At 41.1% G+C, this 14,185-nt stretch overlaps 1 protein-coding gene across 1 annotated transcript; it reads right to left on the bottom strand.

Annotated features, from left to right (window-relative positions):
- Positions 1–6,920: 6,920 nt before the first annotated feature.
- On the bottom strand, positions 6,921–13,956 carry LOC306928316 (uncharacterized protein). The gene is made up of 4 exons (XM_079508334.1): positions 13,659–13,956; positions 11,843–11,950; positions 9,580–9,855; positions 6,921–9,354 (listed from the first exon to the last, which is right to left on the bottom strand). Exons 2-4 carry the CDS (start codon positions 11,919–11,921, stop codon positions 8,204–8,206), a joined length of 1,506 nt encoding a protein of 501 aa, XP_079364460.1. The 5' UTR covers positions 11,922–11,950; positions 13,659–13,956; the 3' UTR covers positions 6,921–8,203.
- Between the last annotated feature and the right edge of the window lie 229 nt (positions 13,957–14,185).

Here is a 14,185-nt window from a genome sequence, read left to right as displayed (position 1 = left end):
CTTCAGGTCAACACTCAAAGTCTTGGTTCAGTGTGTGTGTGTGTGTGTGTGTGTGTGTGTGTGTGTGTGTGTGTGTGTGTGTGTGAGTGAGAGACGCCCGGGATTCGTACCCGTAGTCTGTACATATTTTTTACTTTCTTTATATGATGATTTCCTGTTTTTGTTATAGAAGTGACAGTGTATATTTGTACGTCTCTAAATGTTCTGATGAATTGAAAATGGTGGACCAAGTTTAATGCTTTATCATGGTGTCGTGTCGTCCACAGTAACAGTTTGTGTATTGTCTAAAATATACCCATTCTGCATACTGTTAATACAATTTTCAATCAATCAACCAACCAATCAATAAATCAACCATTGATTGATGTCGTACTTCAAACCAGATTCGGCATGGGGTTAAATAGGTAAGGCAGCATTCTCTGTCAGTGCTCCCTCTGCTTGGAATCAATCAGAAATCAGGAGTTGGAATAAAGGTGATGATGATGATGATGATGACTCCTTCAAAACCGCCATAAAAGAGCCCATATCTGCAATTTGTAAGTCGTGGTCTGGTCACTGGCCTGTACGAAGTCAAACTAAGGACTAGCCCTTTAATTGTCAGACCACTCTGGCTATATATTTGCTGACTAGACAAAGGCGAAAAGGTAGAAAGTGAAAAATTACCCTTGGCTAAACCATGTGTGTGTGTGTGTGTGTGTGTGTTTTGATTTAAGTATTTATTAACAGTTTGCAGAATTACAGTACATTTTGCAAGCACGACACCATAAAGCATTAGCCTACACTTGTTTACAAGTGGGTCCACAGGAGGTGTGTGTGTGTGTTATCCTTGTTTAGCTGTACAACTGTACATCTGTACCTTTTACAAAGTGTTAAAGGTATTCAAACTGTAAAAAAGAAAATAAAGATAAAACAACGTACCTTCCACAACAAAAAAATCCGGTAGAAAACACAAAAGTAAAACAGTCTTTGAACTGCATGTGTGTACTGCGTAATTTAAATTCCTCCGGTTTTCACAAGCCTCGCTCTCGCCTCTTTACAGTACACATACTGTTCTGTAGTCTCTCAGACACAAGGTACACATTTTTTACACGGCGAACTAATATTATAAGTTACACACTACACACAGTCACAGACTTAATCTGCATTTACGTAGCCACTCTCTGGACTTTGTTTATTATTTGGCTCTCAACCCGGACGAGAGAAAGGGACGGACACCAGACACCATCCCTCTATCTCGTCCGGGTGAAACGAAGAAGAAGTAAACATATCCACCACTTAAGAGTATAAGATCCACCACGACTGGTCCCCCGGCTACAGATCCATACATCTATCATCTTCTTCTTCGTTTGGTTTCCCGGCAGGCTGTACACTGATCATACATCTATCATCTATGCCTGTCTCTCTTCAATGTGAGCACCGGACGGTGGGGAGACAGATTCTGATGGAGGAGTGGAAAAATGATGGAGAGTGAAAAATACACCGGTAAGTGTGCCAGCCAGGGGCATTATTTTCTAGATTAAAAAAGGCAGATATCTGCAAGCTATTTTTAAATAGTCAATGTACAACAAAGGGACCGTAAAGAGGTTGAACTCTGATTTTGATATATTCATTAATTTTGTTGGGGACCCGCTCAAGGACCCCTGGCGGTCCCTTGACCCCACTTTGAGAACATCTGGAACTGGGATGGGACACGTACCTGGCGTCTCTACAGGGGGGCATTGCCCCCCAATTCCCAATTGGACATTCTGCCCCTCCAGTTAAGATTGGCCAGTAGTACCATACCCTACCAATAAATATTTTAATGTTTTACAAATGTTAAATATATAAGTTCTTCATGATTATTATTCATTTCATTTCATTCTATATCACACATAGTATTATAATGTTCAACTAACTTCAACATATGTCCGTTTGTTTGTTTGTCTGTTGTTGGTGCTGCTGCATAATTGTAGCCTACTTGTAGCCTTTTTCAACGCATCACTTTGTTAATAATAGGTAAGTATTTGTTATACATAGGGGGGTTTGAAAAATTAAGTGCCCTCTTTGGAAAAAACTATGCCCGCTGCTGATTTGTGCCTGGTGTACAATGGCAATAAGCAGACGGTGCATTGGGATTGGACAGATGTGGCACTATGTTTATTGTAGTTTGGACATCGATGCAACTTACAGATTGTAGCTTTAAAACCATTAAGCAATTTACCAGCTAGAGTATGTACAATAATGTGAGGATACATTCTATAGTTTCAGCACAGAAAAACAAAACAAAAAAAACACCTGGCCTTATGTCTCACCACAAACAAGAATATATATATATATATATATATATTAGTAAGTATTAGTAATATGAAATGAGACATTCATAAATTTGAATGTAAAAATAATAGAAAACTTTAACATGAGAGGTAAAACCACCATTACAAAAGGAAACTTCCTGTACCTTGTATAAACTGCTGTTTCAGACCAGCTAACCTCAAACTGTTACTCCCAAGTTAATCTCCACTGATATAGAATATGCGGTAGCCAGTAGGCCTATATACAGGTATATGTGCTGCCCAAACATTGCATGGAAAGTGACATTCCTCCTCTCATCCATTTTCTTCTCTTTCTTCGGTTAATTTCCTCTCTCCTGTCCTGTGTTGTATCTGGGCATTTTAGAAGACTGTTATCTGTTCTTCACCCTCCTCTGCTTTGTCATCCTCAGGGCTCTGTGGAGAGATCATATGGTGTCAATATTATAGCTCTCCTCCAGTTATCCATGTGCATCCTTCATTTAACCAGGTCATTCCAGTGCCTATTCCAATGCCCCCTCAGGTAGGTTTTTAAACTATTTTCAGCAATGGATAATCATTTTTTTGATGGGTAGATCTTGTTGAGTCATTTTGAAAGTAGCTCTCAAGTCAAAAAAGTGTGGGCACCTCTGATATACTGGCTCAAGTACCTAAACAAAAATGTGTCTGTACAATTTAAATAATTAGGTTGTGTCAAAACGGGTGAGCCTAAAATCCAGCGTGACTGCAGAGTCAGGCTGGGTTTGGACAACATGACAAGCCAGAATGATGGCCAGCATGTGTCATGCACATACTGTAGTGTCATGTCTCCATGAAACCTTCATACAGTGCATCTTATTTACAGACCTTGCGAGTATCCAAAATTTCACACACCACAGTTTTAAGTGAAGCTAAACCTAGACAGGATGCCTGTTGGTACATGTAGTCTGTAGAGAGGTGTGTTCAAGACAAACACATGTGTACGCCTGCACAAACCCATATGCACGCACGCACGCACGCACGCATGCACACACACACACACACATAGGCTATTTACATGGGTTCGAATGGGATTTAGTGTGTGTGTGTGTCATATACTTGATAAAGATCTCACGGTCGAAACGTTTTGACGCTATTTTTTATTCTTTTTCTTCAGCATTCAAAAGTGAGTTGCGACCCCTCGCTTTGTTCTACATTTTCTGTTTTTACAGTTTGGCTCAGCAACAAATCACAGAGGATGTGCGTGTTTTTCTCTGAATGTGTGTGTCTCTCACATGTAGAAGTGTTCACAGAGTGCGTTCAGCGTAGCTCTGTTGTCACAGGGCAGTTGTTGTAGTAACCGCCTGTAGGCCACCAGTCTGGCCTGCTCATCTGTCAGGGCTGTTTGTACCCAAGAGACATTTTTTAATGTGATTTATTTATTTGTTCATATAATGATATGCCCAACAATTGCCGATCAGCTCATAACACATCTTAATAAATTTTTATCCCTCGATTTTGGAACCCATTTCTTCACCCCTGTGCCAATTATCTAATGTGATCCTGGGCTCTCTACCCTCCGCCAACCTAGTCCCCATATATGGGGGACATGGGGAGAGCAACGGACTTGAACTCACGCTTCCTTCCTGCCTGAGTGTCCAAGTTGCTCCTTTACCAGTTTCCCTGGTTGGACGTATCGCGTGGAAGGAACACGTTATTCCAACCAGTTCCTTTCCCCTCCATCAGGCGCCCCGGCTGGCCAGGGGGAAGCAGTTTGTTTAGAGACCAGGATTACTGCATGTTTCTGTGAGGGTACCTACCCTAGGGGACACGGGGAGAACATGCAAACTCCGCACAGAAAGCATAACACATCTTAATGTGAGGCATTGAGATCTATTAGATTGGCTACTTTTAGGGTTAAGTATATAGGGCTTAAGTGGTTAAGGGCATTCACCTGCAGCCTCCACCCACAGTTTCCTTTGATCCAGTGGTATGAGTGAATCCTGCCTGCGGACACATTGCTTGAGGGCAGAGGCAGTGTCCAGGATGCCTTGTTCGTCTTTCTCCAGAGGGGCGGAGCTTGGCGAGGTCGTCAGGGCTTCTACCAATTGGGAGACTTTGGTGACGAGGCCACAGCGGCGGTACACGCCCTCCACCTTAAGGCCTGAGACAAGGATTGCAATCCAAAAGACAAAATATTCAAAACACTTATATTTGTCAAGTACAATACGTTGCATTTCACTTGAGTAATAATAACAACAACAACAACAACACATAAGTATGACACCTAGGAGGACAGACTCCAGGGAGAAAACAAGGTTTTTGTAACCTGTATCTGTCATTCCTACCTCGCAATGGCAAACAAGGGCTTTCTGAAACAAATCAAAATGGGTTCACTACTTGACACTTAGTTTAATATAGTGCACATATATGACATCTGCTGGTGAAATAGATGTGGTGCAGTCAAATTATGTTACAGGACGTGGATTCGTTTGGATGTGATCCTTTATGCACATGTGACTTTAGATGATATGTGTTATTTGGCAGGTGTGATTCTATAGGCTATATGCTATGTTACTATTTTTTTTTTTTGTGACCAAGTTTTTATTAAGCATTTTTCATTTTCATTACAAATCCCCTATGTTACTATTTATGTGTAACATAGTCTAGTGTGCTCTGGACTAAAACTAAAGACTAAAACAAACTGACTGACTGACTGACTGACTGACTGACTGACTGATTGATGCAAATGACAGATATGATGGCAAAATGGTATGTGATTACTGATTATACAGGACAGAAGGTGTGCTTGCGATACACTTGCGATCAATTGCCTACCGAGTTTGATACACGCTTCAGTGTCAGATGTTAAGTAAGTCATGAGGACAGACAATGTGTGCAAATATGTGCAAGACAGACAGACAGACAGACTCACCATGCTGGGTTATATGCGAGATGCAGCGTTCAATTGCAGGTGGCACCTTGCCCCAGGTGATGCCAGTGTGTATCAGCTGGTAGAGAGAGTTCTGTTTGGGCAGCAGAGAGGGGGACTTGGGGGGAGCGGCCAAGTTCTGACTGGCTACGAACTGGAGATGACTGAACCAGGTCTGGCAGCTGTGGTCTTCCTCAAAACATAGGGACACAGTCCTGAAATGGGAAGGACGATTAACATAACATGGAATGGATCATTTATAATAATATTAATTATAATAATATTAATATTAATTATTATTATTGGTATATTACTATTATTATTATAATTATTATTAGTGCAGACCTTTCTCCAGTCACAAGAGCTATGGTGTGTTCAGTTGCATCCATTTCTGCAGGAGAGATGAAAGTTCCATGATGAGCAATTAGACAGAACTTTATTTATACCGCAAGGGAAATTCAGAGCTGCAGTTTGTATAACGGCCCCCGAAGCCATGGATGATGATGATGATGATGGAAACGAATTATTAAATATAGATCTACCTGGGAACTTGTACTGTCTCTCTCCACCTCACGGTCACAAACGAATGAGACGGTGGCTGTTACTCCACAGTGCACACTGTGTGTGTGTGTGTGTGTGTAAATAAAACTTTATCTGGTTTACTTGTGCGTGGCCGCTGAGCATTAGGGGGCGGGGTAGCCTAAGCCTGGCTCCAGCCCCAGAGCCCTGAATCGCTAGCCACGCCCACGTCCATTAAAAAATATATGTTCTGGAAGTGAAACGAAATAAAAGGTTCAGTGTCAGGCTAGGGACGGGGCAGCGCCGAGCCTGTGTGGTCAAAACAGAGTTTTTTTTTAACATATATTAACAAATGTACTGTCTGAAGACGGATAATGGATATTCTGTACCTGTACCCTATGGGCCTTATGATTGGCAAGGTGTTACTTTCATCTATACTCTCTAACTCTATATTCTTCTATATATTTCAGCTCTTCCTGTAGCTGCAGATGTTGAGAGTTTGTAGAAAAATAATCTCACTCACTCTTTTACATCTGTAATCATGTGACACTAAAGTTAAAGGGACATTTCACTGCTGGAAGAAACTAGTCACTCAATGTTTATAGTAGTATTTGTAGTATTTTAAATATGCACTAAGGCCAGAACAATAATGTAGTCTGTGTGTTTGACTGGATTGCTGGATGACCATAATGCTTTGGTGCACTCACACCCCCTTGTGAAAGTTGTGGAGAGGGGGAGGGCTGTCTAAAGCTGAATTCCAATACCCAATGTAGTCCAGAAAAGGAACTAAGGAAGGGAGTCAGACCAGACACTTTGAAATATTAAAATATCTAAATACACATATTACCCACATACAAACCCCAGGAAAGTGTTTTTCTCCCAAACATTAAAGTGGCTCCAGAGTAAATTCTTCCACACATGCAAAATGTAGTAATGTTATGAGATCATATCTTATGTTTCACCTTCCTGATAATAATCCATTACATTTATAGCATAGCATAATAACATAGTGCATGTATGTGTGTGTGTGTGTGTGTGTGTGTGTAGTGCTTTGCATAGCCTTTAATTTGCTATCACATCACAATCGTATCATACAGGTGATGGTATATGATAGTAATGGTAATTGTAATACGACTTAATAGTAATAATATAGCCATTCCATTAAGGGTATAAATTACTGACATAATTAATAAAAAATGCATACAAAGTATGTTCCCCTCAGTTAACTGATATTTAATAAGTCACATTAATAGAATACAGCAGGGGTGCCCACATTTTTTGACTTGAGAGCTACTTTCAAAATGACCAGTTCAACAAGATCTACTGACCAAAATAATGGTAATTATTATCCCTTTGCTGGAAATATTTTAAAGTTGACATAAGACACACTTGGAACAGGAAATAGAGGGGAGAAATGGATTTGGTAGGTTTTCTTGCAACTGTAATGCTACTGATGTTTATGCACAACACTCTTGAAGTATTGCATTGTGGGTTTGCGCTGACTGGCCCTTTTTGATGTCAATCAATATTAATTCCAAGTGATAGATTATAATATTTTAGGGGCAAGTCATTTGGTATACCTGCACAGCCTTTGTGGCCTACTGGTAGATCACAATCTACCTTTTGGACACCCCTGGAATACAGCAACATGACATTAAATCATATTATAAAAACGTTCTAGAAAGAGTTCTACCTCATACAACTGATATGGTTTACTAATGGTCATTTATACAGCGTCAAGTGGAGTGGAGTTCAATGGATAGACAGCGACATCCTGGGAGCTTTGCAGCTGAACTTTCAATGGTGACATCATATTCTATTTCTATTATAAATGAATAACACAAAACATATCTCAAGGTAAAAAATAAATAAATATCTTAGCCACTATATAATTGTACTGGTGGTGTTTTCACCAAAAACATCAATGGTAGTCAATGTGTTAACTGACTGAAGATCTTGTCACACTGTTAACACCTTGAGGGCTCGGGCCTATTTAATCCATTAATAAAATGTGCCCATCATTTATAGCGCCCGGACCACTTTTACCGGCGGACCGGAAGTTGTTGTGAATGTCTGTGTAGCAGCTAACAATAGCCACACCACTCTAGAGTCGATCGACAACAACGGGAGGTAAGAATAAATATATCGCGACTAGCGACTGGACCGCCGTCTAACACAGGATCTTTTTTCATAATTAGACGGGATGATTTAGATCGCGAGTTATGAACGTTTTAAGATTTTCGTTGTCGTCCGCTAAACAGACAGGGAACATTTTCGATGACGTGTCACTGTTGTGCAACACCGAGGATTGGGCAACAAGCGCTCCTAGGCTGTGGAGCGATGCGACCGGTTTTGATATCATTAATCTCCGTCCTGTTAATCAATCTATGTCTCGGGCAACTGACAGTGCACTTGAACTTGACGGTGATCTCCGTCTGGGGTCCTTAAACTGTTAACATTGTGACAGTTTTCTCCAGCGTGGACAAGGTGGTGTGTCAATTTTCTTTTATAGTGGAAGTATTTGTTCTCTAGTGTGGACATGCTGGTGTGACTTCAGGTGAGATGACTGACTAAAACTCTTGTCACAATGTTCACAGTGGAAAGGTTTTGCCCCAGTGTGGACACGTTGGTGTCTTTTCAGGTCAGATGACTGACAGAAACTCTTGTCACAATGTTCACAGAGGAAAGGTTTTTCTCCAGTGTGGACACGCTGGTGTCTTTTCAGGTCAGATGACTTACTGAAACTCTTGTCACAATGTTCACAGTGGAAATCTAGTTCCCCAGTGTGGATATGCTGGTGTCTTTGCTGGTCAGCTGACTGACTGAAACTCTTGTCACAAAATGCACAGTGAAAAGGTTTTTCTCCAGTGTGGACACGATGGTGTTTCTTCAGGTCAGATGACTGAATGAAACTCTTGTCACAATATTTACAGTGGAATGGTTTTTCCCCAGTGTGGATAGCCTGGTGTTTGTTCAGTGGACCTGACTGACTGAAACTCTTGTCACAATATTTGCAGTGGAAAGGTTTTTCCCCAGTGTGGACATACTGGTGCCTCTTCAGCAGACCTGACTCACTGAAACTCTTGTCACAATGTTTACAATTAAAAGGTTTTTCGCCAGTGTGGATACGCTCGTGTGTCTTCAGATGACTTGACAAAATGTAACTCTTGTCACAGTATTTACAGTGGAAAGGTTTTTCTCCAGTGTGGATACGCTCGTGTGTCTTCAAGCGACTTGACAAACTGTAACTCTTGTCACACTGTTTACACTGGTAAGGTCTTTCTCCAGTGTGGATATGCTGATGTGTCTTCAGGTCCCCTGATTTTATAAAACTCTTGTCACAATGTTTACAGATGTTGGTTTTCTTTCCTGGAAAAATCTGATGAGATGTCTTTACTTCTCTTAGTCCAATTGAAGTCTTTTTCAAGTGATGACTGGAAGATGTTGGTTGGTCTGTGTCTCCTTGTTTCTGGCTGGATACAGAGCTGATGATTTGCTGACAGGCTGCTGAAGCGATCTGTCCATTCCTCAACATTTGGCAGTAGAGGTCATTGTGTCTCGTCCTGATGTGTTTATGGAAGTAGACCTGAGATGTGAAGGCGCATGGACACTCAGAACAGGAGAATAATTGAGTCTGAGAAGACTGGGATATCTCTCCTAGGGGGGGGGGGAGAGAGAGAGAGAGAGAGAGAGAGAGCAGGAGAGAGAAGTGGAGGGACAGGTTAAAATAATATACAGATAGACCTTCCATCATCAAACAGTCAGTTGTTTAGGAGCACTACGGCTTCCCTCTTATTATTTTTCATTCCCCAATTTAGTCGTGCCAACTCCCATAGTTCCCCACACATGTAAGTCCTGTCCCTGAGTTTAACACTGACTGACCTTCACAGGTCTCCTCCCAATCATCACTGTCTTCAGTTACTTCAGTGTCAGATTCAAGCTCGACTTCAACTTCAGACCAGCGTGAGTCTTCTTCATCAATTTCACTTTTCACTGCTAGTAATGTCGGCATTGATCCATCAGGCTCCTCTGGTCTTTGAAGTAGCTCCTCCTGCTCCTCTTTAATGTATGGAGGCTCTGCTTCCTCCTGGAGCAGACTGGGGCTCCTCTCCTGTTCAGGAGAAACCTCCTCTTTACATACAACGACGTGCAGAATGTCTAGGAGCAGAAAAATAACATAAGTCAACACTGGGTTCTATCTTTCCATTTTCCAAAGCTATCATTGTACAAAGCTATCACCTACAAAGACTGACCAAACAGTTACTAAACTAGAAAAAGTGCCCTTCTGGGCACAGGTCTCCACCAGGAGGATAGGAGTGTGTGTGATGTTTGGCAAAATGCCTTTGATGGCAATTGGATGATTTGAGGCATTTTGTTCCAAAAATGTGTTTTGCAAAAATCAACCTGTTGGTGGCGCTATAACAGGCCAATGTGAAAAGGGTGGGATATATTCCTCAGCCTAGTAAGAAAATGTGTGAAAGATGTCACGTAAATTGCACGCTGCATTCATGATTTGAGGATTTTGTTCAAAACGGGGCAAACTGTGAAAGTCAATTATAGCCAATTAGGATGGAATATGAAATATCGGACAGATCCGACGTGAGCACATGACCATAGAGATACTGTGTAACGATTTTTGGACAGAATCTGGAGGAGTAATATAAAAAAATGTGTTTTACAAAAGTCGGCCTATTGGTGGCGCTATAAAAGGCAGATGCGGAAAATGCAGGTCAAAGGTTTGTCCTTGGCCTCTAGGGAGTGTGCATTCAACGTTTCACGCAGATCGCGCAAAATGTGAAAAGCTTCCTCATGGTGGCGCTATAACAGGCCGTTCTGGAAAATGTGGGGCAGAGGTTCATCGTTGGCATCCAGGGAGTGTGTGTGCAAAGTTTGGCATCGACCGGGTTAACGGTGCCGGACATTAGCTGGTAACGGACGGACGGAAGGACGGCCACACGGACGGAGTGCAAAACATACTCTCTCCCCATGCCTTCGGCCTGGTGGAGACAATAAGTGCAGGTGGTTACAGGTGGTTCTAGAAACTATAAACCAGGCTTCAAAGTTTTAGCAAGATTCTAGAAAAATACATTTAAAAAATAACCTGAATCCATATATTACTCAACAAATGAATTATGTAGAAATATTTAAATTGAATCATTGAAACATGTTGTTTATTATGCATAACTGACCAAATTCTAAATAAAACATTATACTATTCTGTCAAATTGTCTTTGAATGTGTTTCTATTATTATTATGTTTTGTAGTACTACTGTTACCTTTATATTCTATTCTATTTCTTTTTTTAAATTCTATTCCACTGTTTAAGCACATACCTGTTTGTTTTTAGTTTTCCTCCTTTTTTTACTTTCTTAAAAAAATCACACCCGTGTGAAGTAAGTGGTGCAACTCCGTGTGGGGGTCCCCAGGGGTTCCCTGTACTGTACCGTACTGTACTGTACTGTACTGTACTGTACTGTACTGTACTGTACTGTACTGTACTGTACTGTACTGTACTGTACTGATACACCTGATATTTTACATACATATTAACTGTATACAGTTAATATGTATGTGTGTGTTAGGCTGCACAACAGTGACAATTGGTTTTGAAAACCAACCAAATGCTATTTTCGTGCTCAGACCCAGCCAGCCATGCAGCCAGCCACACACACACACACACACACACAAAGCTACTTAATGAAGTGGTTGCACCACTTAAAAACATGATCTAATGATTTAAGCACAAGTGTGTATCTTATAACCTGAAGTGCCCAAATAATAGGGATGCTCCGATCAGGTTTTTTGGGGCTGATCCCAATCACAGATTGTTTTTCTCATGATCGGCTGATACCAATCTTGTGCGTATTTCCAAAATTATTATATCATTCCTGTCATTCCTGTGTGTGGGGAGGAAGGGGAGAATGTTTAGGCCCGTCACAAAGATGCAAAATTATATTATACAATATCTGACTTTTATACCACTTAAATGGTATAAAAGATCGGTTTCTCCAGATAGGATTAATTGCCGATATGGCCGATCACCGATCAGTGGCCGATTAAATAAACATTAAAAAAAGCACATAACTTCACTGCCAATAGTGCTAAGCAATTGTTGTATGTAATGATACACACAGTGAAACTTACTGAGGTCTGGCAGCTCTGGCTGGTGTTCAGGTTCCTCCTGATCCATTGAAACAGGTCTGACTGGGTCTGGAGAGTTCATCTGCACCTGCAGTCTGGACTCCACACAGTCTGGAATTAAACAATTAAATTCCCAGAGATTTTAATTTAGAAGGGATCTTATTTGTTCTTATTTAAGTATCTTATCGGGTTCATCACTGGTCAAAGCACTTTACTTCAATTTGTTTTGCAGTCTTGAATTTTATTTGGAAAAGGATCACTTCTCCTTAAAGGGAAGTAGAATGAATTCTGCCATTAAAAAAATAATAACTAGAAATGCACTCTATCGAGGTGCCAAATTGCACCTTGTACACATGGCCTACTTGTGCGCAATCACAGCGCGCAAGTACTGCTACTAACTAATGTCTATTACAACTGCTACCCGTTATTGACCTTATACCAACCTTGAAATGTACCTTAGTTATGTCACCATCAACAGCCAATAAGGGACCACCATTCTTACCCCGACATACATACCCAGCCGATCACCAAACGTACCGTAGTTACGTCATCAAGAACGGTGGTCCCCTATTGGCCGACGGACAACACCAACATACGCAGCCGATTACAGCCAGTGCAAGTAAATTATGGTTGAGAAAAAGGGGAGGAAATGCTCACTAATTCATTCACTTTTCAGGTTCATAACCATAATACTGAAATGATCTCTTCAGGTCAACACTCAAAGTCTTGGTTCAGTGTGTGTGTGTGTGTGTGTGTGTGTGTGTGTGTGTGTGTGTGTGTGTGTGTGTGAGAGAGAGACGCCCGGGATTCGTACCCGTAGTCTGTACATATGATGATTTCCTGTTTTTGTTATAGAAGTGATATTTGTACGTCTCTAAATGTTCTGATGAATTGGTGAATTGGTGGACCAAGTTTAATGCTTTATCATGGTGTTGTGTCGTCCACAGTAACAGTTTGTGTATTGTCTAAAATATACCCATTCTGCATACTGTTAATAGAATTTTCAATCAATCAACCAACCAATCAATAAATCAACCATTGATTGATGTCGTACTTCAAACCAGATTCGGCATGGGGTTAAATAAGTAAGGCAGCATTCTCTGTCAGTGCTCCCTCTGATGGAATCAATCAGAAATCAATCAGAGTTGGAATAAAGGTTATGATGATGATGATGACTCCTTCAAAACCGCCATAAAAGAGCCCATATCTGCATTTTGTAACTCGTGGTCTGGTCACTGGCCTGTACGAAGTCAAACTAACGACTAGCCCTTTAATTGTCAGACCACTCATATATTTGCTGACTAGACAAAGGCAAAAAGGTAGAAAGTGAAAAATTACCCTTGGCTAAACCATGTGTGTGTGTGTGTTGTGTGTGTGTGTTTTGATTTAAGTATTTATTAACAGTTTGCAGAATTACAGTACATTTTGCAAGCACGACACCATAAAGCATTAGCCTACACTTGTTTACAAGTGGGTCCACAGGAGGTGTGTGTGTGTAATGAAATGAAATCTATATTTACCCAGGGTATCTGGGCTAAGCTCAAGAACTTGTTTCCAGCCAGGCCCTGCTCATAGAACACATTTCATCGTAGTGGTTCAATGCCTTGTTCAAGGGCACTTCAGCGGTGGTAATTTTTAACGTGTCGGACGGCTGATTCGAACTAGGAACCTTCCGGTATCAAGACCGCGCCGCTATCCGTTCGGCCACCGCTGCCACTGTGTTATCCTTGTTTAGCTGTACAACTGTACATCTGTACCTTTTACAAAGTGTAAAAGGTATTCAAACTGTAAAAAAGAAAATAAAGATAAAACAACGTACCTTCCACAACAAAAAATTCCGGTATAAAACACAAAAGTAAAACAGTCTTTGAGCTGCATGTGTGTACTGTGTAATTTAAATTCCTCCGGTTTTCACAAGCCTCGCCCTCGCTTCTTTACAGTACACATGTTGTTGTGAAACGATAGTCTCTCAGACACAAGGTACACGTTTTTTACACGGCGAAATAATATTATAAGTAACACACTACACACAGTCACAGACTTAATCTGCATTTACGTCCACTCTCTGGACTTTGTTTATTATTTGGCTCTCAACCCGGACGAGAGAAAGGGACGGACACCAGACACCATCCCTCTATCTCGTCCGGGTGAAACGAAGAAGAAGTAAACATATCCACCACTTAAGAGTAAAGATCCACCACGACTGGTCCCCCGGCTACAGATCCATACATCTAACATCTTCTTCTTCTTCTTCGTTTGGTTTCTCGGCAGGCTGTACACTGATCATACATCTATCATCTATGCCTGTCTCTCTTCAATGTGAGCACCGGACGGTGGGGAGACAGA

This window comes from Electrona antarctica, assembly GCF_951216825.1.
Source record: "Electrona antarctica genome assembly, chromosome: 8".
NCBI lineage: Eukaryota > Metazoa > Chordata > Actinopteri > Myctophiformes > Myctophidae > Electrona > Electrona antarctica.
This window is presented reverse-complemented; position numbering and strand designations above follow the sequence as displayed.

Bases quoted from the DNA above. Each gene is read 5' to 3' on its own strand.
- LOC306928316 (XM_079508334.1), bottom strand. From the start codon at position 11,921: ATGAACTCTCCAGACCCAGTCAGACCTGTTTCAATGGATCAGGAGGAA. The intron at 9,856-11,842 runs GTAAGTTTCACT...TTCTGCTCCTAG, and splicing joins GCCAGAGCTGCCAGACCTCA to ACATTCTGCACGTCGTTGTA. The intron at 9,355-9,579 runs GTCAGTCAGTGT...CCCCCCCCCTAG, and splicing joins TTGGGAGGAGACCTGTGAAG to GAGAGATATCCCAGTCTTCT.